Source organism: Ruditapes philippinarum, unplaced genomic scaffold, assembly GCF_026571515.1.
Source record: "Ruditapes philippinarum isolate M1 unplaced genomic scaffold, ASM2657151v2 ctg2100_1_1_1_1, whole genome shotgun sequence".
Classification (NCBI taxonomy): domain Eukaryota; kingdom Metazoa; phylum Mollusca; class Bivalvia; order Venerida; family Veneridae; genus Ruditapes; species Ruditapes philippinarum.
The window spans coordinates 55,713-81,906 of NW_026852201.1; the positions used below are offsets into that span (position 1 = coordinate 55,713).

At 31.9% G+C, this 26,194-nt stretch overlaps 1 protein-coding gene across 5 annotated transcripts in view; it reads right to left on the bottom strand.

The window, feature by feature from the left end:
* The window catches only part of LOC132752167 (growth factor receptor-bound protein 2-like), a 31,303-nt gene extending 5,990 nt beyond the window's left edge, over nucleotides 1-25,313 (bottom strand). Inside the window, exons 1-6 of one of the 5 annotated variants that reach the window (XM_060742470.1) lie at nucleotides 25,107-25,313; nucleotides 16,546-16,643; nucleotides 10,873-11,013; nucleotides 7,349-7,517; nucleotides 4,072-4,101; nucleotides 1,346-1,363 (exon numbers count right to left, since the gene is read on the bottom strand). In XM_060742470.1, coding sequence (XP_060598453.1) covers nucleotides 1,346-1,363; nucleotides 4,072-4,101; nucleotides 7,349-7,517; nucleotides 10,873-11,013; nucleotides 16,546-16,643; nucleotides 25,107-25,184 — 534 coding nt within the window. In that variant the 5' untranslated portion in view covers nucleotides 25,185-25,313. Of the gene's footprint in view, nucleotides 1-1,345; nucleotides 1,364-4,071; nucleotides 4,102-7,348; nucleotides 7,518-10,443; nucleotides 10,588-10,872; nucleotides 11,014-16,545; nucleotides 16,644-25,106 lie in introns of all 5 variants that reach the window. The other 4 variants (XM_060742463.1, XM_060742478.1, XM_060742495.1 and 1 more) reach the window with 4 other exon arrangements.
* Nucleotides 25,314-26,194: the final 881 nt, after the last annotated feature.

The window sequence follows — 26,194 nt, forward strand, 5'->3', positions numbered from 1 at the left end:
GAGGGTGAAGGCATTTTGTGTGTGTGTGTTTGGTTTGTTTACCCTCGCCACCTGAATGAACCATATGGGCGAGCACATACTTCATTTAAAACTTGCTACTAATTTAATTAATCTATAGTTTTATCGGTACATGTGTGCCATAATTCCTATCACAAGTTCGTATATAAGTACGTAAACCATGAAAGGCATTTTGACTCTTGGGGCATGATTTATAAATTAAAACTTATGTAGAGGACCACATGGTGATACTGATACCAAGTATCAGTTATATTTTGCCCTCCAGTGACCTACTAACTACATTCTGACCTCCTGCTGAAAGTTTTTTCTTTTTTCACTCTGGAAATTTTTAACTGGTGTTAAAGAATCATTTTAACACAGAAAATCCTTAGAGGTATTATTGCACTACTTATAACGTCAGAAGATAGTTTATAGTTAAATGTTTTAACTGTGTTTTGTTTGTAAGCTATACCCAAAATATTTTGATTATTGTCAAGCAAGTGGTCTGAATCCAGAATGATTCGACTGCAACCCTCAATCTAACTACTAAAAAAGTTTGTCTAAGAACAAAGTTTGGTAAAAAAATCTACAAAGAGGTAAAAGCTTGGTAAACATCTAGGATGTTATTTAAAACAAAATTTGAATAACTATAGGCATCATACTATCACAAAAGCTCATCTTGTTAATATTTTAGAATTTGTTTTACTTACTTGGGTTTAGTAACAATTTAAAAAGTTATAATCATATACATAATGTACAGTGACAGTTAACTTAGAAAAAATCCTGGTTTCAGTGCTAATTTCAACATTAATCTTCAGAAACAGAGCAGAAGACAATGGCATTAAAATGATTTAATGTATTACTGTTATCCCAATTGTTCTGCTATGCCTTGTGAATCCCACGCTAGCAGAATGTGCCTAACTACCTTGTGATATGGAACATGATTGATGGTGTGAAACCATTTTTTTTTGACAAAAAAAATCACTTCATTCAAATACAATAGTCAGTTGAAGCTTTCCTTCAAACAAGAACCATTATTACTCTTTGATAGTGAAACAAGGGTCATGCAGAAAGCTCAACAAATGGGAAACAATTCAGTTGAAATCCAGATTAAAGTTCTGAATCTTTGACAATTGATTGAAAGAAATAAAACATGTGTAAAGTTTTAAGTAAATTCCTTCAGTTGTATTTCAACTGGTTACCAACTGGTTTTTAAAAGCACCATTCTTGAATGGCAAGGAAGTATTCAAAAGAAGGTGCAATTTGCAAATGTATTAAATAGTCAGTACAGAAATACATCAGAAATTATTCATAATTAGTCTAAAAGTCTGATATATATCATATTTACCAGGTCTTCGAAATGTTGCTATAGGTAATTCAAGATGAAGTATGGTTATTAAATCAGGTACAAGAGTTAAAAATTTAAATTCTGCAACTTTCATAGTAAATAATTTTTACAAAAGTTGAAAAAGATGCCTAATTCTACATTATGTTTAGATAAACTGGGATATTATCATAAAAACTTTCAAACTGCAATAATTAAAAAATAAAAGATTGCTGAAAGTCTGGTCAGACAGTATAAATGTGCTGGCTGGCCTTGCTTTTTAAAGGCTGAATGGCCTGTTATTATCATATTAAGTTTATTCAGTATTTAATTAATGAGCATGTTTTGGGTAATATTTTGTTGTACAAATATATCATAAACATAAAAGGAAGAGTCTTTAACCTAAAATGTAATCTCATTAAAATGTCTCATTTGTTAGCTGAGAAATACCCTGAATACAGGGTATTTGTATAGCTATCAATCACTAATACATGTAGTTGCACCAACAACATACACTGACTGCTTTCAGTGACCTGTTATCCTGACATAAAATATAAAGAAACTGACCTGAAAATCATCTGACTAATACATACAAGAAGTTATCCCAAATTAAATATTAACTTATTACCACCAGGTGTAAATGTGCTATTGTTAAAGATACAGTTGACTCAGTGTTATATCAGCCACCATCTCGAGGGGCCACACTCGACTTTTTTATTTCTAAAGTCAAAAATGTCATTGAAGGAAGAATTTAAATTTCCCATTTGGCAATAACAGTCAAGGTCATTTACAGGTCAAGGTCACATCTTAATTAATCATGATGTCTGTTTTGTCATAAGTGTTTTTTTTGCCTAAGAATGAATCAAATCCATAAATAATAGTAAAGTTATAACAATTTAAGCAAATATCAATAACCTTGACAGTAAAGGTCAAAATCAAATGTCATATCAGAATAATTCAACAAGTTGGTTTTGTCATATGTGTTCTTTTGTCTAAGTATAAATTAAATCTGTAAATAAATAACAAAGTACTTGATGGTCGAGGTCATCTAAGAGTCAAGGTTAAGTTGAGAATGGCAATAGCAACAACAACCCGACCGTAGCAATAGCTCTAAATAGGTAGAGCTTAAAATATCTGATAATTTAACTTAAGTTTACCATAATTAAATCAACATATCATTAAATTGGAGTTCATAATATGGACACACCATAACCTTCAAGGAAAATAATTTAATCTATGGGGAAAAGCTGGGCATGTGTATGGGTAAGGCTCTACTAGCTCTACTTCAACAGTCTGTAGTGACAAAGTTCTTTAAATGAAATGTGTCCTTTCCCGCATCTTCTTCTTATACAGGCTGATAATAGCAAATAACACCTGAGTAATAAGGAGCTACATTCCCATTTGACGCCATGCCCTAGTTGGTGAGCTTGACCTTTAAACTATCAGGTGCATACATATTTGAAGTTTGAATGGATATGGATGGAAGGACTTTTGCTTTATGGCAACAGTACCAGTTTGATATTTAGAGGTCTCAACAACTTTGACCTTTGTTTTATAAGTTAGGCTGCTACGTTTATAATTTTTTTAATCGTTTACACCATTGCTAAAAATAGAAACAATTCTATGAAAACTATGGGATTTCTATATGCTATATATGTTTGTATTACTCAATATTTATCCAGTTTCTATACAAATAAAATACTGTAAAGTTGGGCCTTATTTTTTGCTTTATATTCCCATTTTGCCAATTAAAGTATTAAGTCCTGAATACTTGTTATACAGTGATATCTAGTAAAGCTGACTATTATGAGCCAATCAGAATGTTCCTTAAATATAAGTGTGAATAAGTGTGAATCACTTGTTTGCCTACACTGAGTTACATAATCAATTAGTCTAAAACAGGCTTAATTGTGTAACGAATATTATGATTTTTACTAGGAATTCAGTGGTATTATTGCATAAAGTTAACATATATTCTCTTATTAACCAAGCACTGCACAGTAAGTGCGTTTTGACCATGTAAAGAGACAGTGTGTTAAGTAATTTTCATGGCTTACAAAAAACTGTATGCTGCCTCGAAAATTCTACGTTTGTTAGTTCCTAAGGTGCAACAACACAATTTAAGTCATAATGTCGCCAAAACTGAAAAGATGATTTTTGCTTACCTCAGATGAGGTTATACAACTGATCTTTGATAAACTTCAAGAGTTTCAAGCTCATTTATATAGCAATTTTAAGCGAAAATAGGAACTTTCAAATGTTCTTGTAGCCATGTTTAATATCAGAACATAAGAACTAAAGCATTATAAGCCTTTACCAAAGTTAATTAAGTTATATAAGGGAAGACCAAAAGTTTAAAAGGTAGTATTATAATTAGTATACATCTGTTGGCACCACAAAAGAAATGTTAAAAAACTGATTGTAGCATTTTCATCCTTTTTTATAATTTAAAATAATTATATACTTTTATACAAATACTGTGTGTTACAGTGAACTACATTAAAATGTTAATTTAAAGAAAAAAATGCATATTTATTAAATTTCATGCAATTAATGTATCAAAAACATGCGCTAGAGATCAATTCAATGCAATCCATTACTCCAATTTAACAATATAATTAATATACACATAATTATAAACCATGTGATAAGAATTTTAAATAAATGACAGGTGCTAGTTAGTGTATACAGCAAATAAACTAATGGAAATTAATATGACAAGAACATTAGTCTAAAAGAAAGATATTTACCACATCATCTTGCTGTTGTTGTTGTTGATGCTAAATGTAATTCAACATAAAAGTATGGTGTTAAAATTTAGTAATATTCATTCAACAATCAACATGCTCACACACTAAGTAAATAAGACATTGTCACAGTAACATTACAGTAACTTGTAATAAAAACATTCCCTATAATTCAAATATCTGTAATAACTACATTTTGCAGGTAAAACTAGTACACTGTTTAACTTTAGCAATTATCCGGTAGCCTTCTAGTGGAAATCAATGTGGAAGAATAACTTGATATTAAGTAGCATCATTTGACCTTGTATCATAGTTTGGGGACCTTTCTGTTGAAAATGTGTCAGAATCAAATCGTATACATATACATGCACAGTGCATTAACTGGAGTGCAGGTATATGCTACCGCACTCCAGAGCATGCCCATTGATTGGCTCATTTTGTCTTGGGTTTGCGTATTGTTAAGACAGAGAAAAAGATTGGGATAGAAATATCATATTCAGATGCTCGTTTATTGGGACTTTTTTCTTGGGTTTCATATTGTACAACAGGGAACATGTTTTTATTTTTTACTATGATACAAAAGAGAAAGAACACAAAAATACTTGGCAATCTGATTTATACTCAGGCGATATGCCCCTCGTACAAATCAGATAGCCTCGTGATTCGATGCTCTTACTATTACATATAAAACTGGTAACTAAGAATAATAAATTGTCTTTGAAAAATGCTTTAAATCTGTAAGTTACATATTGAATTATAACTATAACAAACTTTATTTATTTATGAACCATAAATCTCTCAGCCTGAAAATGTGGAGTGGTTCTGGTATCAAACATGGAAATATAAAATCCAAATAAAAGAGCCTAACTTCAGATATTACATCTTCACTAGTCTTTCAAGACAGTAAAATAATGTGTATAACTGGCATAACTAGACCAAGTTTGGTTAACACAAGGGGCTTTAGAAAGATGATCTCACTTTGATAGGATGTTCTGCAGTGAGATAAGGAAATGCTATAGCCTAAGACTGGTACAATATTGACAAGAATTAAACAACAAATTGTTCATTAACATCAACGCTATCATGAACTAGTTACAATCATATTATGAAATAGTAATGTATTATTAATATGTACATAAGAAAAAAAATGGAAATTCTTTATCTGAAAAATAGTTATATTTCCACCCACCCTCCCAAATAATTGTATTTTAATTTTCCTATGCTGAACATGCAGACAATATACATAACAGTGCTTCCTACAGTTGCAAAGTTCCCTCCAAATGGTCACAGAGGTTATTTACAACAAACATGGACAAGCTAATGATAATTAACAGGCAGCCCGACATCAAAAACAATACCTCACTCTTCTAGAGGGAATCATAATTACAATAAATAATTTTAGGTATAAATGTTTTAATGATTTTTCAAATTTCACTAAAACACTACTATATATATCACACTCACAACAAACAACTACAACTAACATAACCATTTTTTTTCATAAATAATAAATTTTAATATTCCATCAACAGACCTATTTTATAAATTTCCAAACAAGAGCTGTCACCCAAGTGACGGATGCCCCCGAAAAGGTTTTTTAAGCATGCAGGTATTATGGAAAGAAAAGAGAATGAAAGTAACTAATTGCTGAATATTGTTCTTTGTATTATTGTACCTGTAATCTCTAATTGTGATAACATGAACCTTCAAAATATAAGTCTGACCTTGACCTTTGAAGAAGGGACATGGTTCTTGGATGTGACAAAATGTTGTTATGAGATAGACATTTGTGCCAAATTATTTCAAAATCCCTCAATGAATGACAAAGTTACAGTCTGGACATGATTGTTGTGTAAGTGGGGACACACAGACTTCAAAATGTTAAGTGTGACCTTGACCTTTGAGGTAGAGACGTAATTCTTGGACGCGACACATCGTCTTGATGTGGTAGACATTTATGCCTAGTTGTTTTAAAATCATTCGATGCCTGACAAAGTTACAGTCCAGACACGAATGTGTGTACAATTTTACTCTTATTGCGATAATGTGAAACTTCAAATTATAGTGTGACCTTGACCTTTGAGGTAGGGACAAGGCTCTTGGATGCGACATCGTGTTGATGTGGTAGACATTTGTGCCACGTTATTTCAAAATCTCTCAATGTATGACAAAGTTAAAGTCCGGACACAAATGAAGTGGGACAAACGGACAGACGATGCAATCACATTATGCCTTCGGGGGCATAAAAAAACTTGATACTGTAAAATACTTGGGTTTATCAATAACCTGTCTTCTATTGTTACCTTTTTCGTTCTTTATTTAATCACATAATCACTATCAGTCATACTGTTCAATCTCAAAGAATGGCAATTCTAATAAACAGACTCAATCAAAGATTATCATGATCACTATTTTGGTTTTCACTGCACAAAATATTATAACACCTCCTCTACAGATAATTACATCCAAAGAAATTAAGGATCAAGTTTTAAGCAAGTCACATTTATTGGTTTATGAGAAGAGATGATATGTTATTTTTTTGCTAAATGGCCACTAGTATAAGCGAGGATGTAATTAAGGTGGAGAAATCTCTTGTACTCGTATCATCACAGACATAATCTGGTGAAACCACATATAATGTTAGAATTATTATGTATTATATGTGCAGAGAAATTAACCAAAAACTAAATTTGCTAAAATTTACAGAATGCTTCAAGACAAGTTTCAAGAATATGAATATTAGAAGGTTTAGAAAATAGGCCCTACCAGATAACAGACTATCTGTCATCACTAAATCATAGTTTTTTACCGAGCTTACTAGATCCTTCTGTTCTAAAACTCAAGAAAACAGCTTTAAATAGTCCTGCTTGGTTTTTCATTTTGAAATTTTTTGTCAGAATTTCCATAGTTTTACCTTTAAATCAAAATATAATCAAATGAAATGTGACTGTTTTGTTGAAATCAACTTATATATTTAAATCCTTTATTTTGTTTTACTAATTTTTCCATTTCTTCCCCACAGATATGAGGCGATTTTGTAGAAAGATAACTGTTCAATGCTGATTTAGTCTGGCATTTTAACTTATTCAGAGCCTTGGATCTTGAGATCTGCACACTCATTTCTTCTCGATGCATTCAATGTCAGGAACAATGAAAAGCATTACTTCCCCTTACATGAATAAATGATGCTTACTCATTATAGCTAAATTAAATTTCAGATTTAAAATGTGAGATAGCTACATGATGGAGGAGTGCACTGAAACAAATCAATAGAGCTTACCTGATTGATTCCCTTCATATCTTTCAAATTAATTGTCTGTGAACGGCTGACTGAAGATTTCCGATGGTACTCTATCAACTCGTGTATAGACTGAAACTTTACTATCCACAGAAAGTATTTACCAGCTCCATCACGGAGAATTTTAAAATGTTGTACACCATCTTGAAATCTACAAAATTAATGAGCCGTGTCACAACAAAACCAACATAATGGGTTTGCTACCAGCATGGATCCAGACCAGCCTGTGCATCCGCGCAGTCTGATCAGGATCCATGCTGTTCGCTTACAAACCCTATTACAAGTAGAGAAACTGATAGCGAACAGCATGGATCCTGATCAGACTGCGCGAAGGCGCAGGCTGGTCTGGATCCATGCTGGTCGCAAACCCACTATGTTGGTTTTGTCATGGCACGGCTCAAATGATTAATATTGCATTACATTCTGATCATACTAAAAGTTATGTTAAGAATGCATTGTCTTATTGTTTAAAATCAAACACAGCAAATGTTTTCACTAAAAATAAAATAACTTTATGTGTGCTTATAACTGTGTAAAGCATTTTTCATCTCTCATTTTGATGTGATTTTTTTAAACATTTTAAAATGAAATTTCAGTTATGTTATAACAGACAGGTAACTTTATTGTGCTCCTGAAATATTCTAATACTTATAGAAACCACATTATCTATCTGTGGTTGTATGATCTTAAACACAATGTTTTTTCAGCCATATTTATTCTGGAGGAATAAAGAATATACTGGTATAAAATGCCTGGACAGCAGTCAGTTCAATGGGGAAAATATATCATTCACCAAGTTTAACCTAAAAACATAGCAAATTTCTAATAATTAACTAATTATTTAATTTTACTAAAACTATATTTCAAATTCAGATACAATGTATCATTAAATACTTTTATTATGGACATGCTTTATGTTTTATCTTATATAATCACAGTGTTCTTAACATACCCTAAGTATAATTAGAAAATTACAATACATTAGAGTCATTAGTACATTTTTCCTTGTTTTAACTTTACAACAAAGGAATGTGTCTATTGACAGGTGTCCAAATTATAAAATTATCTTAAAACATAAAGATAATTCGACTGAATAAACATAAATGACATTAAAACATTATTTTTCTTATGTGATCATTAAACAGATTGAAAATACAAAGGCTGTCCCTCAAAGTTATGAACTATGAAATTGCAGTTAAACAAAAATATATGTTATCAAATTAGATAATATTTTACTGCCTTTTTTTTGCATGTACACTCAGCAAATGTGTATTAAATATTAGTGAATGTTTTTTTTTTATAAAAGCCTTTTGAGTATTTGTTATTTAAATGCTGTAGTCCGTAACTTATTGGCACAGCCCTCATATATATTCATATATATTGGTGGTACTGAAAGACCGATTCTTTGATTCATGATCATATACTATGAAATTTGTATCTGTATTGTATATACATATATATATAGCAATAAAATATGATTAAACTAAAGGGTCAGAAATTTAAAGATTTACTGACCACAAAAATACTGGTAAATTAGAAAGCAGCAAAGCAAGGCAATATGAGGCAGAAATGAAAAGCTTTTCTATAAACTTTGGATTTATTTATATAATTAGCTAATGAACATTCAAAGAAAAAGCTTCAATCAACTGGGTGAGTACAACCGACATGTGTGCCTGTAAAAGCAATTATATACAAAAGCAGCAACCATGCAATGATGTTTTCCTGTTACACTAACAATATATATGTGCATCTCCTTCTTCTAACTTAAATGTTAACCCTACAACCTTGTATGTGTCATTTTTATGTTATTCTGGGTACTGCAAGAAAGGCTTTCAAAATTGAATGAATGTTGTTGCCTTGGTTGGCTATTACGTTTGTCGCGAGTCTTGTATTCTTTTATTTTCATCCATAAATTTTAGCCACTTACAACATGGTCAAGAGAAAATACCACTTGAGGTATATCTTATATCTATTTACATATATATTACAAACATATTTACCCCCCAAAAAAACATCATAAAACCTTATTACAATTTAATTTTATGACCTATTTGAAAAAGCTATTTGTGAATGAATGTCAAAAAAAACAACACACCTTAATAAGAAATTTTCTAAATTCAGAAGGCTGAATACTTCTGTCATAATACAATTTACTTATGGCATGGGACAGTAACCTATAATTATAATGTAGATTATATGAATATCTAAATTTTTACATGATAGATGAAGTTGTGTACAAAATCTTAACCAAGTGTTAAGCTGAAACCTGGATGCATTGGAAAGCTCTAATATTATTCAAATAATCAATTTGACAGATTAAGCAGCAATTTTGCACATTTCCATATTGTTGCTAGAACTGCTTCTATGTATAAGAGGAAGGATTTTGTAAGAATTGTTATCAGTCTTAATGTGAATGTTAATAAAAACTTTGTGAAATAAGAACAGATTCATATGCTGTTGGTAGTAGATATGTTTAATCTTAAAATGAGTAATAAGTTATGATTTTGATTTACATGATTAGTTTAAATTTTCATGTTAAGCTAATAATCTTTAAATGTCATGCAGTTTCAATATTATTAGGTTATTTCTGACATCTATATAGACATAAAGTTACAAGAAATCAACTTAGTAAACTTTTAAATCATTTCCACTGTTAAAATATGCAGAAAAATTAACATATTAAGTAGTTGCTATAAAACAGAAATATGTGTATGTTTTAAAAGAAATTACTAAGAATATGTGTACAGCAATCAAGTAACCATAATTGTCATGCATTAAAGACTTTCATACAGTTGAAGCATCATCACAGCAATATAAGAAACATGACATTAAAAAGGTGCTTTAAGAAGAAGCAGGGTAGGTAGCTTATGTTACATTCAAAGCAAGAAAATGATACACATTTGATGCAATCTGTAAGGGATAAATTTATACTGGCAACTAACACCTAAAAAATCATCAGCGCTCCCATGTAATAAAAGATAGAAGAATACATACTTTCACGAGTTTGACCATACATCAAGTTATCAGAAGGAGATACAAACACATTTAATATAGCCAATATTGAGCTCAAGACTTACTTGACCGACAGTGAAAACTCTCCTGGCTGACTTTCACATCCACGAACCAGGAAAGCCCCATCAGGATGTACATATGATCCCGTATTTGTTTTAGCCAATAGTAAGTTTTCTGCATCTGTACGCTTCATATTGCCTTTATACCACCTAAAGTATGTAATATCCTTAACAGTTACATCAAAATATATTTCATCTTTGACAGGAAAAAAATCAACCTTTTGCCACTATTGGGTGTGCTCTGCTTGAAACTTCATTGTTTTTATGATAGAAAACGGATATAATATCAACCTCTTTCAGATTATTTGTAGAAATTATCCTTTCATATTCATCGCTACCCTCTCCTGGCAAAAGATTGTATTTTTCTCCCCTCCTCTATGACTACACCCATGTATATATAAAATTAACTCTACCACAACACCATTCTCAACTTACTTGACTGACATAGAAAAATCTCCTGGCGCACTTTCACTGTGGCGTACTAAAAAGGCGCCATCTGGGTGAACATACTGACCATTAACTTTTTGTAACAACAATTCCTCGGCTTCATTTCGCCTCATTTTTCCACAAAACCAGCTAAGAACATGAAATAAAATAAGCGATATAGTGTTTACATAAGCTGACAGAAATTTACCACTCGGATATTTCAATGCCTCCTTTGTAACACTTCCAAACTTGTTGCCTGATGTTTGTAAATTATCCTTAATCCTGCTGATTGTAAAAATTTATCCTGCCAAATCCTGCTTTGAAGCTATTTTTTTTCGTTGGATTTTACGTCACTGTGGCACTGTAAAGGTCATACAGCAAGTTTACAGATTTACTGGTGGAGGAAGACATCAGCTGCCCCTATGTGAATTATTTCAGGCAAGAGTTGGCACCTGAGTAGAACTACCAACCTTCTGTAAGCAAACTGGATAGTTTCCTCAAATTCAAGTCCCAGAAAGGATTAAAATCTTAAGGGTTTGAGTGGCAACTGATTTGAAGTCAGCAACATTAACACACCTTGAAGTTGAAAAATATATCAAAATCAAGAATTCACTTAAAAATTACTAAAATTGAGTATCAACCAGTACAAGAGTTTGGTAAGATGGACGGTAGAATATCAACACTAAAGAAAGCAGAAAGTTTATATATTAGCATGCGCAAACTTAAAAATTTAATAATACTCATTTCATTTTTTTCAATTTGTTGACTGTGTTTTAAATCACAGAATTGGATTAAGAAATTTTTCCGACTATAATAACAGAAACATGTTAATTACATTTGACTTTATCTCCATTATTGTGTACATGTAAGCATAAAAAATTATGATATATGAACAAAGGAGAAAATGAGAGGCTATTAATACACAATATTGCAAAACAGTTAAAGAATGGTTCAGATTAAAATCTATATAAAACAGTATGTTGGGGTTTTTTATTTAGAAATTAAGATTAGAGTGATTAATCAGCCGAGATCTATGTATAGAGGTCAAACATTCCACAAAAAACTTGCATGACCTAAAAAAAACCAAATCATGATTTTATCTTGGCAACAGACATAAACAATACATCAATTAACAACTCTTTTGTTAAACTCTCTCATGAGAAATTACATGTATGCTGTCAACAGGTAAGCTTCAAGGATTATCTTTTTGAATATTCACAATTGATTTGTGTGTTTTCTCTCTAAATGATGAAAGAATTCTGTAACTTTTTTTTCAAGATGAACATTTCTGCAGTTTATCAAAGCTTTACATGAAGCTCAGTCAGCTTCAAATTATCAAAATGCCAGAAAATAAAATTAATTTCAGCGCAAATCATATGGTAGTTCAAGTTCTTGTGACAATCCTTGGGTGCATTGACCTTGCTACTTGCACTCACTGTATTAAAATTAAGAGTTGGAAATACAAGATTGTGCTGGCACTGTCAGTCTTAGAGTTGTACATGCTGACAATGACTAGTGTCCAGCAAATTACACACTATGATACAAATGTATATGACTTGAGATAGCATTTCACTGAAACAAATTCAAATAAAATTGATATTACATTAAGGTGACAACAGACACTTTCCGTGGTACTCACATAAATGTCATTTTAAACTAAGTTATTTTAGTAATAAATTGTTATTTATTTATACTTTGTGCATTAAAATATCGTTGATCATCATAAAAAATAACATATTTTGAAAAAAATGCCTTTGTAAATGATTTGATTTTGAATAAAAACCCTAAAATTTTAAATCGTCATATCAAAGTCATTTTTTTATTTTTTTGTCATCAAACTTTTGGAAAATAAACCATACTTATATTATCTGGGGAACCGTGTCTCAAATTTTTTTTCTACTTTTCTCAAAAAAATATACGTAACGTCAAAACATTTTATGCGACTTTTTTCACCATTACATATTACGTAATTAAAGATAATTAAGTCGCTGATTGAGCAAACAAAAAAATCCCTGACACGGTTCCCTCCGTAAAATGAATTTCCTTTCATGTGCTTTAAACCGCATGTTAATTGCTTGATTATTAAAAAAAAGTTATGCCGATTCAAAGTTAGTCCGACCGCATCAAACGAAGTGTCATAAATCGGCTGTTCTCTCTCGGACCCCTACGTTTTCACGCTAAATAATTGCATAATACACAAATATCGCACCAGAGAGGGTCACAAGTTGCAAGAGCTGGTAACATACTCTAACACACATTTTATGACCCAGTGACATCTGACCAATTAAAAAGCTGCTGATTAATATCAGTTTATAGCCGAAATTTCTTCAATTCTTAACGTGATTTACTTTCCGTCTGGTATCTGTCGCACATGTCACGTGACTATCGGTAAAATATGAGGCACTCAGTGGGGGAAATGGAACGCATTGCGCACCGCTAGCGGGGTATTTAATTGTTTCCTTTTTGAAGTTTATTAAATTATTTAATCATCAGCATTATTATTGTATTTTATACCAGTGTCACTCTGCCTGTGTATTCGTGTATGAAATTCCGTTAAAATATAAAATAAAATAACAAAAAACTGAGCTTCTGACATCTTTTAAAAGTCCATGGTAGAGATGTACAAATAAGAACGGGATATTATATATTTTTTTCCACCAAAATTAATAATGACCTTCACATATTTTAATAGAAATAAAAGATATTACTCGATCATTATGATCTGGCCTTCTTGACTTCTATTATCATGAATATCATCTATGCACGGCATAAAGATCCAGTTTCTACCGGGATAGACAATAAATTTCATACTTTGTCCCAGATTTTATTAGTACTGTGTCCGATTTACTGCGTGCGAACAATTTATTTTCACTGAAAATATATTTTAATATCTTTTTTTTTATTCATAGAGAAATAATCATCCTTAGACAATCTAAAAATGGTTTAGAAAATTTGTCAGGGACACCTTACCACAAGTCATATAGGCGTTCACATAAAAAATGTTGTCTGTTTTTGTTGTTAATTGTTTTACTTGACATTGTTAGAAAACGAGGTTGAATGTAAAGTAAACCCTTGAATCCGTACAAAAGTCTATCAACTCAATGTAATATCTATCAGATTAACGGGACAGACAAAAATTATTCTCACACATTATGGATATTTTAGCAACTACATTTTTAATCAACCCCGTGGTCGTGCGATTTGCCGCTATGCTTAATTATTTATGTTTCATACATTATGTTACGTACATTGGCCGACAATTTTTTAATTTATAAAAAAAGGCTAAATGTTGAGATATTCATAAAAGATGTACGGTAGTTGTACGATACATGTATTACGAGTAGTATGGACCAGTATGGACATGTAATTCACGCATATATGGAACTACCGATTTCCCTAATTGTATGCCTCAACAGGGGGCGGAGCGTTATCGATAAATCGACAACAGGTTACGCGAATAGCAGATACAAATAGTATAGGTACCGTTTTTAAAACGTTTTAAAAACACATTTTTTTGGACTAACTGCTTCCAAAATTAAATCACGAATGTGTTCAGAAAAAGGTTGATAAATCTACTTAGCAAAAAATCTCATTTTAGGTATTTTCAGTGATAATTGACTCCGTTGTCACCTTAAACTTTATTTGAATTTACTTGAATTTACTAATATCCTTATTTTAGTTATTATAATTTATTTATCTGGTACTGAAAACAGTGAAATGATAAAACAACAACATATAAAATGACTATTAATGAGTATTGTAATGACTTTTTCACAACTGAAACTTGAAAATAATGAATCTTCACACTTAATTAACTGCAGGAAATTATCAATTTTTAATAAAATTTATTAAACAGACCTGCCATTTTTTTTTCAAAATAAAAACCTTTTTTATTGTGAACCCTTTCCCGTCCCCAAAAAAAATACAAATTATTATGTAATATAGGCTTACCCAAAATCTACAATAAAACCCAGTTGCTTATTTAACACTTAGTTTTATAAATTTGAAATTGTCTATCCTATCATGATATACATACAATCAATAACTGATACCACAAACTATTTGACCTTTTTCTTTATTTGACTAATCACTTCCTATAACTACTCTGCAACTCAAAGATTCAGTTAAGTAAACAATAATTTGAATTAAGATGCCAGACTACAAACATAACCACTAAATTTATTCTGTAAAAAGAAAGACTTGCACACCAAAAACAGATAAGGTTTTAAACCAAATGGTAGGTTTTTCTGTGAAGGAAGATCTCTAAATGCTCCTCTGTACATCACAAGCAGACACCTGAGTAGAACCATCCACCATCCATAAACTAGCTGGATAGCTTTATCTCCATGCACTGGAGGGATCCAAACCCACAATACTATGAAGCCTAAGAGAGCTTGATTATATCACTTTTATATTTTTTTTTTTCTCCAAATGTTGCAATTGGTTTAAAGCAGCATGCTTTTAGATAATAAAATTTAATATTTGTCCTAATGAGTAAAAATGTGCATATCTGATCTGCAGAAATTCCCCTATATGCAGAGTTTTCTGTTAATCTTTTAGTGATCCAAAAAACTAGTAAATTCTCTCATATTAATCATAATACTTTCAAAGTTTCACCCTGTTTATTGAGTAATTAAAAATTTCTAAAACTATAAATAAACTATACTGGTCGGGGACCATCAACCGGACACTTTTTGAACATTTTTCCATATAGATTTCATACTTTCCAACTCAGAGACCTAAAAATTTGACTTCTTCTCCTAACTGACAAACTAGTTTGTTTATTTCTGATTGTATTACACTTATATCTGAGGCTCATCAAGGAGGGTATCCAAATTACCTAAATTGTCTACACTACAGTACCATGTGTCCGGACAGATATGTACATGGCGTGATTTAATTCATATAAAAGCTTGGATGTTTTAATTTTTGATTTTTAACATGATATACAATATATCAGCAACAAATGCTGAAGTTTTGGAAATTCTATTGTTTACTTTGCAAATGATTATAGCTGGTATATGAGATCAGGTATTTCTTTCTTGACGCCCAAATTTCAACGGCAACATCCTTAAAACAGACATTAAAATTTTACTATTTACGAAGGTTGAAATAAATTTATTTACTAAATTATAGAAAAAACATGCATTTTTTGTTAAAACAAAAAGTGACTGACAACCACTGAACAAAGAAAATACTAAATTAACCATTTTCGGGGCCGTCCGGGTTTGGTGGTTGTCCGGTTTTTGATAAACTTTATATTTTGAAAATCGCTTTACTTATCTCAAGGCATGCTGCTTTAAAAAGAAAATACCCATAACAGCGCATCATACAATACACTACTAATTTTTAAACATTAAAATAGGTTGTAGTTAATTATAAATGTGAACTGTTATGTGATATTCTTTTAAGTTTAAAAACAGTCATTCAATATTGAAAAGTAATATCTCAACACTTGTGAAAAACAAAGTATACATTGACTTAAGCCTCATTATCATTAATGACAGTTGTTTAAATATGTATCTACAATGTTTATATGAAAACAACACAAGGCTCTTGGGGGAAAAAAACTATATTAGCTGTAATAAGATGTTGTAACAATTAAGTTCATTGGACTCTATTTTTGGGTATTAATTACTGTTAATATTTCCTGTAGCTGTAAAGTCATGATAAAATACTTACTCATGTGGTCTCATTTCTATATAATTATTTGGTACATATCCTTCTTTCCCATTTAACTCAGCTTTGTACCAATTTTGGTCTTCATCTTTTGATAAGATCTGAAATTATAAATAACAGTATTAGTTATTTATAGTAAAACAAATTGCTGAACTCGGAACAGTAGTTAGAACCAATAATTCTTTAGTCAATTTCTTTAAATCAATTAGTATGAATGTCATTTGAAGCTAAATGTTTGTTGTCACAAGCAGGGGTACAACTTAGTTGATAGGCAGACATCTTTTAATAAGCAGAGCCAAGTGTTATGTGCACACTTGTGAGGCTGTGTACTCATAATACTGGTGTTATTGGCTGTCATCATTAAACATATAGCACTCAAAGGGTCAAGAAAATAATGTATGACATAATAATAAGAAGTGTAGCAATTGTCAGACATCCTACTTTAAGTATTTATGAAATTAATGTACAACAATTATAGAATAGAATACAATGGTCAATTTTTCCTTTCCTTATTTGCACATTAAAAGATGAAGTGCACCACTTGACAATCATTGAATATCTTTATCCTTAATGTGTCTTTTTGGCTTTAAATAATTATCTTTAATTTGTAATATAATGATTTCATAAATCAATGTGGTGGGGAATCACTCTTTAAATCTACAATGTTCTGCATTTAGATATATATTGGTAGGGGAAAGGGTTTAAGTATAGTGACAGTAAACATTCCAAAATATATTGGACCAGTCAATTCACAGGTGAAAAAAAAACTATTTTTAGGAACAAACATGATAAATACCAGTTATGGATTAACAGGATTGTTGTTGACAATATCATCAAAATGGTCTCTGGTTCTTTAAAAGGTTCAAAGATTTTCCACATTTCAGATTTGGTTACCATTAACTTACATTAAGAAAACAGCCAAAAGGATGTTATGTTTGTTTGCTTGTTTTGGGTTTTATGTCACATCGACACAGTATAGGTCATATCGCGACATTCCAGCTTTGCTGTTGGAGGAAGACCTCAGGTGCCCTTCCGTGCATTATTTCAGGCACGAACGGGTACCTGAGTAGAACCACTGACATTCCGTAAGCTAGCTGGATAGCTTCCTCACATGAAAGAATCCAAAGTCCCTTTCTGGATTGAACCCACAGAGGTGTGGGGCAAGTGGTTTGAAGTCAACGACCGTAACCACTCCGCCATGGACGCCCCTAGGATGTTATGTAGAAAGTTCCTTGAGGATTAAGCCGTTTATTTCACAAGAAAAAGTTGTACTAATGTTTTGTTGTTTATTTTCTGGTGATGCAATCAAATTTTCATAAACAAACCATAGAGGACAAATTATGTTACTAAATAAATACATAAATATTCTTGGTCTCGTAAAGTCAAGAGGACTTTAAAGTTTTACACTAATAAGCTAGAGAATATGTTTTTTAATGTCCATGGCTTGATATTAAGGTTTGGTATAAACATAAATGTAAAGTAAAGGAGTGATCAACATGTTAACCAGTTATGAACATAATACTTGTTTGCCAGTTAATCAACTTACACAGAGCACATCTGTTATTTGCAACAAGGGCATTACAAAACAAGCATTTTCAGTCAAATTATAGAATTAAGAATGAAAGTTGCTTCTGCAAAAACTTGTTAAGCATATTTTAAAAGGAAAATTTTCAAACAATCATACTATTACTATATCTACTTTCTTAAACATTTGTCCAAAGGGTGCTATGCAAAACACCAGCAGAGCGCTTTGATTTGAGATCTCATTTTTCCTTATCCAAAGATTCACCCTAGCTTAGTGTAAATAAAAGTAGGTATGTTGATTTTCATTACAGAAAAAAAAAATTTCCAATTACAAACAATTATAAACTATTATTTTATACTCTTAATCATAGCCAACTTCTAACTTCCCCTGACAACAACAATAATGGTCAACTTGCTGGCTATCTTGTTTCTGGTTTTTATGCATATTTCAACATAGACAGGCTTGTACTAAATTTTTCTTGTCAAATTGAAAGTAGTTTAGTTTATTGTTTTACATTATACCATGGACACTGTTGTGTTTTCAAGAAATGTTGCAACTTCCTGAACTGATTGTTTGGATAAGGGTTTGGGGATTGGGCATGGGAACTTTTCCAAATGTCACAATTTGCTTTTTGAAATCTTAGTGAATCACATGTTTTCTGGATTGGCTATAAAAATTTTTAAGTAATAAAGACAAAAATATATTTTATTATAATGTAAAATGACATTTTTGTTAATAACTTTCAGTGTCGTTAGAACTATAATGTTAAAAAATTTTTAAGAAAGGGCTGGCAGATGGCAAAATTTAAAAACCATGTCTACTGACTATACTGGGGAATTTTTTTACAATGAAAGTCCCTGTGTTAGCACCTCTGATTTAAAAGGGCCATGTTATTTGTACATAAAATTAAATATACCAAAAAGGTTAAAAGTGTTCTAAAGAACTATATGTCCTCAATTTTTAACACTTGTCTTTACTATGACAAGTGGACCCTGTCTGATGATTGGCGATGATTTATAATCTTATAAATACATAACAGTAGCTGTCAAATATGACCATCAGTCACTGTCTAATTTCAAAACCTACATAAATACTAACATCAGTGTTCATCTCTCGCTAACATTTTTTACCATATTATCTCACCACTTTAAATTTATAAATAAACAAATACAAATAATGATCCAGATGGTACTCTCTTAAACTTATTATATTATTTTACATGGAATTAAAGGTATAGTCCATTCATTACAGTTAGTAACGTATACATTGAATGCTTGCTGGGGAAAAAAGCAGTATCTCTTTCGTAAAGTAAAAGTCAGATGATTTTTGTAAATGTTTAAACATGAAATTTTTTAAAACACTTGACCTTTAAAGTGTGACCTTGGACCTTGGGGGTAAGCAACCCCCCAATAATTGAGCTGTCATAATATGGTGTTTACTTTGTGGCCCCAAGTTATTTTTCAAACTTTTTTTAGCGGCACCAAAAAAGTGACTTTTTAACAACTTGAAAACCTTTAAGTGGGTTTAATGCATATAATCCTCATAATGGTGATCACTAGTGCCCAAGTTATTTCCAAAAATGTTTATTCCTGCTTTGCTGAAAGGGGGATTAAATTTTAAAAAAACCTTAAATTGGTCAAGTTAAATTGAGGGGTCATGAACAAAATAGATATTTTAAACATTGGACCTTTAAGTTGACCTTTGACCGTAGTGACTTGATTGTTGTGCTCCTGCTTAATTGTCATAATAGGGTTTGATTTTCGAGGGTATTTTAAATGTTTAGCGAGGCTGGGCTCATTATGTAGAAATTTTTTTTAAAAACTTTTTACCTTAAAATTTAGAACCCTTTACCTTGGGGGGTAAAATCGCAAAATTTTTGGGACTCTGCCCTCTTCTCAAATTAAAGGGGGATCCCCTTTTTGATGTTATTTCAAATATTTTTCCGCAGTTTAAGTTATGGAGCGGACACGAAATGTACACTTTTAACACTTGACCTTTAAGTGTGACCTTGACCTTGGGGGCAGCAACCAAATTATTGGACTCGCATATTGTCTCATAATGGTGATCACTTGGGCCAAGCTACTTTAAATTTTTCAGCAGTTTAAGAGTTATGGAGGGGAAACAAAATTACTTTTTAACACTCAACCTTTAAGAGCAACCATGACCCTTGGGGTAGCAACCTAATAATTGCACTCTGCACATTGTCTCATAATGGTGATCACTTGTGCCAAGTTATTTAAAAAAAAATACAGTGGTTTAAAGTTATGGAGCAAACATGAAATGTAGTCTTTTTAACACTTGGCCTTTAAGTGTGACCTTGACCTTGGGAGTAGCAACCCCATTATTGCTCTCAGCACACCATCTCATTATGCCAAGTTATTTCAAAAAAATTTCAGTAGTTTAAAAGTTATGGAGTGGACACAAAAGTTTTTATACAGACAGACGGACAGATCGACTAAGGTCATTTCTATAATACCCTCACCGCTACTCGGAAGGGGATTAAAAACTCAGTGAAATCCATTTAAAGTAGAAGTATTTTGATGTTGCACGGAAAAGTTGTGGTAAATGCCTTATCACCATGTATATACATTTAAGGAAAACCTATGACCCCCGAGGCAGGGCTAATTTGCACACAAGGGGGGAAGTTTGAACAACTTTGGTAGAGGTACAGGTGATACCAAATATCAGAGCTATGGGCCTTGTACTGACAAGAAGATTTTTTAATTTGTATTTTTTTTAAAACTTCTATTCTGGCCCTGTGACTGACTTATGCATCAGACTGGAACCATTTGATTAACTTAGAAAGGGGACCACTAAAGGATCATTCCTGTAAAGTTTGGTACTGTACAGTCATTGGTTTAGGAGCAGATGTTGTTATAAGTAATTGTTGACGAAGCAGGACAACAGACAGTTGGGGATAACAATAGCTAAGTAACCATCAGCACATTGTTCTAAGGTGAGCTACAAAAAATTAACAAATGTGGCTTTAAGTAGCAGTCCAAATTAAATGGTATATTCCTGCACTGTATATAACGAATGTTTTCATACAAATTTTATTATCTTTCATTGCTCTTTTGAGATCAACATGGTGAGTTCATTGTGAAGGTATAATGGTAACACTTTGTTTGCACAAATGGGAACCGTGCAATTGCTGTGTTCCAACAATTGGTCTTTAAAAAGTTTTACAATGTGACGTTTTGATTACCTGAGCACATACACAAGCTAATTATAGACTTCATCTGCATGTTAAAGTAAGTATACATGTACATACTTTAAGTTACCAGTACCATGGCATTTTCCTTTAAAAACAATAATTTCTAAACAATGTTTGATTACATTTAATGCAATACTGTCTAATAGACTTCTTCTATATAGGCAAATCTTTATTAAATATTTATTAAATTCTCCCTTAATTCCTTCTCAGATACCCTGCAAGAAAACTCCCCTGCATCATAACATCAAATTCTACCAAATGAAGAATTTTACTTTAGTCATATGATAAAGCAATTATTAACATACAGGGTGTTCACTAGCCATGAAATCCTGAGGTTCATTTTGACTTGGTTTTACTGACTACAAGGCCTAATCCCCACGATTTAAAAAATAATTTGACCCTCCAGCTAAAATCCTGAGGGGGTTAAATCAGGCCTTTAGGAAATTTGAAGGGTCCAAAAGTCATTTCAAGGGTCAAACAGACACCCTGACATATTGAATGAAAAATTAAAAGGCATATATGTAAGGCGACAACTGTTTTTTATACGTATTACATTACTCAGGCATAATAGTCAGGGTTCTCACTAGGACTTTAAAACATGGAGTCCATGGACTCCCAACCCTGAAAAAGTTGGAGTCCAAAAGCGCGTCGCAATTAATATGTTTACAGATTAGTTATTTAATGCTCACAATAGCATTGCTGATATTTTGAATCTTCAAGAGACTTTCAAAGTTTATAGTTATTCACAACAAACTCTGAGCTACATAGTAAATTTATTGTTTTGTTGTTAATATTTATTTTAAAATTATTTCATCATAATGCATCAACACATGGAACTCGTTTTTTATTTTTCACTTTCATACCAAATCAAATTTTATTCTGGTAAAATAAGTCCACTCTAAAGACAAAAAGTTTATATTTGTAAAAAAAAACGTAAATGTATATAGGAAGCGTTTAGCGGAATGAATAGGAAAATCGCGTACAGCTTCACACAGTGTGTAAGAGATTCATCCGATCGATAATTATTTTAGCAAATATCTTCGAAAGGGGGCAAATTGAAGATCGATATTTAAAGATTTAATGTTGATTGATTAATAAAGGAACAATTCATTCACATGTTTGGCTTGGAAACTGAGAATTTTTGCGAAATTTTAGGGTATCTGGCGAAGTGAAATTGCCGATGTTCGGGATCAATTTTCTGATAAAATCTAAATATCAAAGAAAAGCGTATGTGTAATTTGGTTTGTTGCCCTGGAATTTCGGCACAATATCTCAAATTCTTAATACTCTTACAGAACGTTTTTGCAGGCATGAAACGAAAGCAAAATTTTGCCTAGAAAATGCCGAAAATATTCGACAATAATTCAAAATTACACTAATTTGTAATTTGAGAAAACAGTCTTTAAACTTGCGGCGTAAATAGTCAATATTTTTATCCTTTTGTCGGTAAAATTTGCTAATTTCCAATTAACTGTTGATCAAATATATCTCGTGTTATATCTGTTAATTACACCTACAGCGCGTGTACATACATTAGTCTGATCTCTATTGCGTGATAATGATCGAAAGCGTTATCGCTGATTGGCTAATCGCTTCACGGGTCGATGTGCATAGGACCGCCTACCTATAGACTGACACGCGCCGACGAATTTGTGTATTAGTGGTTGTAAACAATCGGCAATGTTTATGCGTCCCCAGGCAAAATTAAGCGTACGTGGAATCCTTGCTCTGAAATATTTGCGTCCAGCTGTAATAAACATGCGTACCGGGACGCCGAAATAAGCGTCCCCGAGAACCCTGATAGTACATGTTAATCCATTACAGATGACAAAGTTTGCTGAATGCAACTCATAATCAACAATTATGCGAGCAGTATAATAACTTCCCTTGAGAATGGTTAAAAATGCTGTAACATACGGGATATATGCATTGTACCATGAGGAAATAGTTACAATATGTGCCGTAAATGTAATTAAATTTAGTTGTCAGTAAATAGCTTTTTTAGCAAATGTTTCTTTTAATTTGTAAACCGACTTAAAATAAAGTTTCTTGTATCTTGTAATATACAATTGTCTCTGTATCTTGACTGCAAGACATATTGATTTTGCAAACTGATATTTCAATTTACATAGAAGGGTGACTGTCATATATATACCTATCATAAAAAGTCTGCACAATCTGTTTGGCTATGTTACATCTTTCTTGAATATTCACTGCATCATCATAAAATAATTGTTGTATGATAAAAACATAATTGGAAGTGGCTAGCCGTACGGGCCCGTTCGGCTAGCCAAAAGTTCTAGCCGTACGTGAGTCACATACGACTAGCCAGGAATCACTGTATTGTCTAGCCGTACGGCATTTTCAAAGTTATATGGAAGTTGAACATGCAAATGTTATTTTGTGCCTCACTATTATGATTTGTTGTTTTATTTGTATGAAAGATGAATTTTTGTTAATTAAGCACATGCATCGAATAAATAATGATCGGAGTGGAATAAATAAAAAGAACATTGAAAAAAAAAAAACAGTGAAAAGCAAATATAATTGTATTATTTTCAAATACAGTAGATAAATATCAAACATAAAAGCACAATCAATTAACTAGCCTTAATTAAAGCCTACCATAGAATTTTAAAATGCGTTTCACGGAACATGCAAACTTTCCTTAATGATGGACAAACTTCTATACCAATGACGCAATTATGCAGAGCCCAACAACAATAATTTTCGGGGTTTTTTTTGGTTTCATTTTAAAGGTGTCGAAAATTAAACTTAATGAAACAAAAAAGGGTTATCATGATGACATCAAAATTTTGTAAACTATTTCAATTGATGTTATTTAACTGCGACCAAACGCTATTTTTTCTCAACGTCTTGAGATGACAAAGATCGATATGCGTACTTTTTTTAATGTAGCCAACAAGGCGATTAATCTCTAAAAAGTAAACATACAAAGACAATTGCTGTTTCTTGGTTAAAATCCTTGCTTCAAGTCATAAAATAACATATGCATTTTCGACTTCCATATAATTTTGAAAAAGCTGTACGGCTAGCCAATACAGTGTGTCCTTGCTAGTCGTATGTGACACACGTACGGCTAGAACTTTTGGCTAGTCGTACGGGCCCGTACGACTAGCCACTTCCAACATAATTAACATTTGATTTATATTGGAAGCAGTTTTACTTATTCAAGTTATTGTCTAAGTGTCTGATCTATTTTATCTATCTATCTTCCATTAATGTCAGACCTTTCACCGGGACGTAGACATGACTCTAGACTTCAGAAACATACAAAGTAATCCGGGAACTAGTCCCTAGCTCTTAATAATTAATTGAATAGACCCCTTGCTTTTATACATGCCCAAGTGTATATAGCACGGATACATGTATGCAAGTTACCTCCTACCCGTACACCTTTAAGTAAGTGTCTCTGAAAAAGGGTGTTACACAGGACCTCAGGAGTGGCAGTCAGTGGACTAAGACATTTTAAGGGTTTATAAGAAATAATTTAGGTCATCTTTCTAGAAATTGCTATAAAAACAAGGGTAACGAATTAATCAATCACTCATTGAACTTTCTTGTCGAAATAACTACTAATGATCAGAGTTTTTTGTCAACAGCAAACTTTTCGGAAGTACACATGATAAACTGTTAAAAAACAACGTTGACATGGAAAAAGACAAGTAAAGAAAAACAGGAAGTTCTCAAGTCGACACATCCGAAAATATAACCTTCTTCTGGTGTGAAATATGAAACACTCTGAGACTTTAAAGTAAATCAGAGAGATAGAATGGAAAATATAGTGTTTTCTGAGTTTACAACCTTTACTAAATCTCCTTTTACAAAGCTTAATTCATCGTCCGCAGTTGCTGTAAATTCGTGTTTACACTTCGCCTCCATGATGGTTTTGCGCAGTTTTTTCTGAAAATGACTTACATATGTAAATCGGTCCTGTAGTTTGTAAACACAAATTCTATATTTTACATTTATTTAATATATTTTGCAAACATTTTTAAATTCACAATATTTACAATACAGAAATATGTCTTTTACATAAAGAATTAATCCACTGAGTCAGAATAAAATTATTATATTAAGGACTATTTTATATAACCAAAAAATAGTCCTTCCCTTAAAACGGGGCGAAACAAATTATAGCTCGTAAGAAATAAAATGGCAAAGAAACACTAAATATATCACAAGCCACTTGACACTAAATTTATTGCCGCAAGAAAAAAAAAAGTATCCACAAAGTTAAAGAAAATGCAGTTCATCTACCCCGCTTTAGTAAAAAAATTATAATGAAAGAGGATTTTAAATACAAACTTGCTTCTATTTATTATGTAACATTTTTTAGTTAACAAATTTACTTTTATAATTTCGTCGGAACATTATGCTGACTGGTTTGGCTTACAGTATTACTGAAACATGCGATAATAAAAACAAAACATAATGGTTTGTGTGTAGTTAATTTGCGCTTATAAGTTATATGTAACATCTTTAGTTCAAACACGGATTTATATTACATAATAAATAATGTAATATAAATCCGTGGTTCAAACATGGAGCTTTATATTATTTCTGTAATAAAAGTCCCTGGTACAAATTCATCGGTGAAAATAATAGTAATTAAAAGCCAAAAGTTCATATAATTACTATGCTAATAATATCACGTGTTTATCAGAAAATGATTGCATCTGTAACATGCAGATGTAGACTTTGTCGTTCTATTGTCATCGTAAGATCAGCTGCGCTAAAATACGTTCAAAGCTTGATGTTAAAAAATAAAACAATGCCCGGGAAATCGTGAATTAATTGGTTTGGTTTGGTTAAACATATTTATTTAAGCTCGATTGCGAAACAAGTTCTTGCAACTTACATTAATCACTTTCGAGTCCGATTCCTGGAAC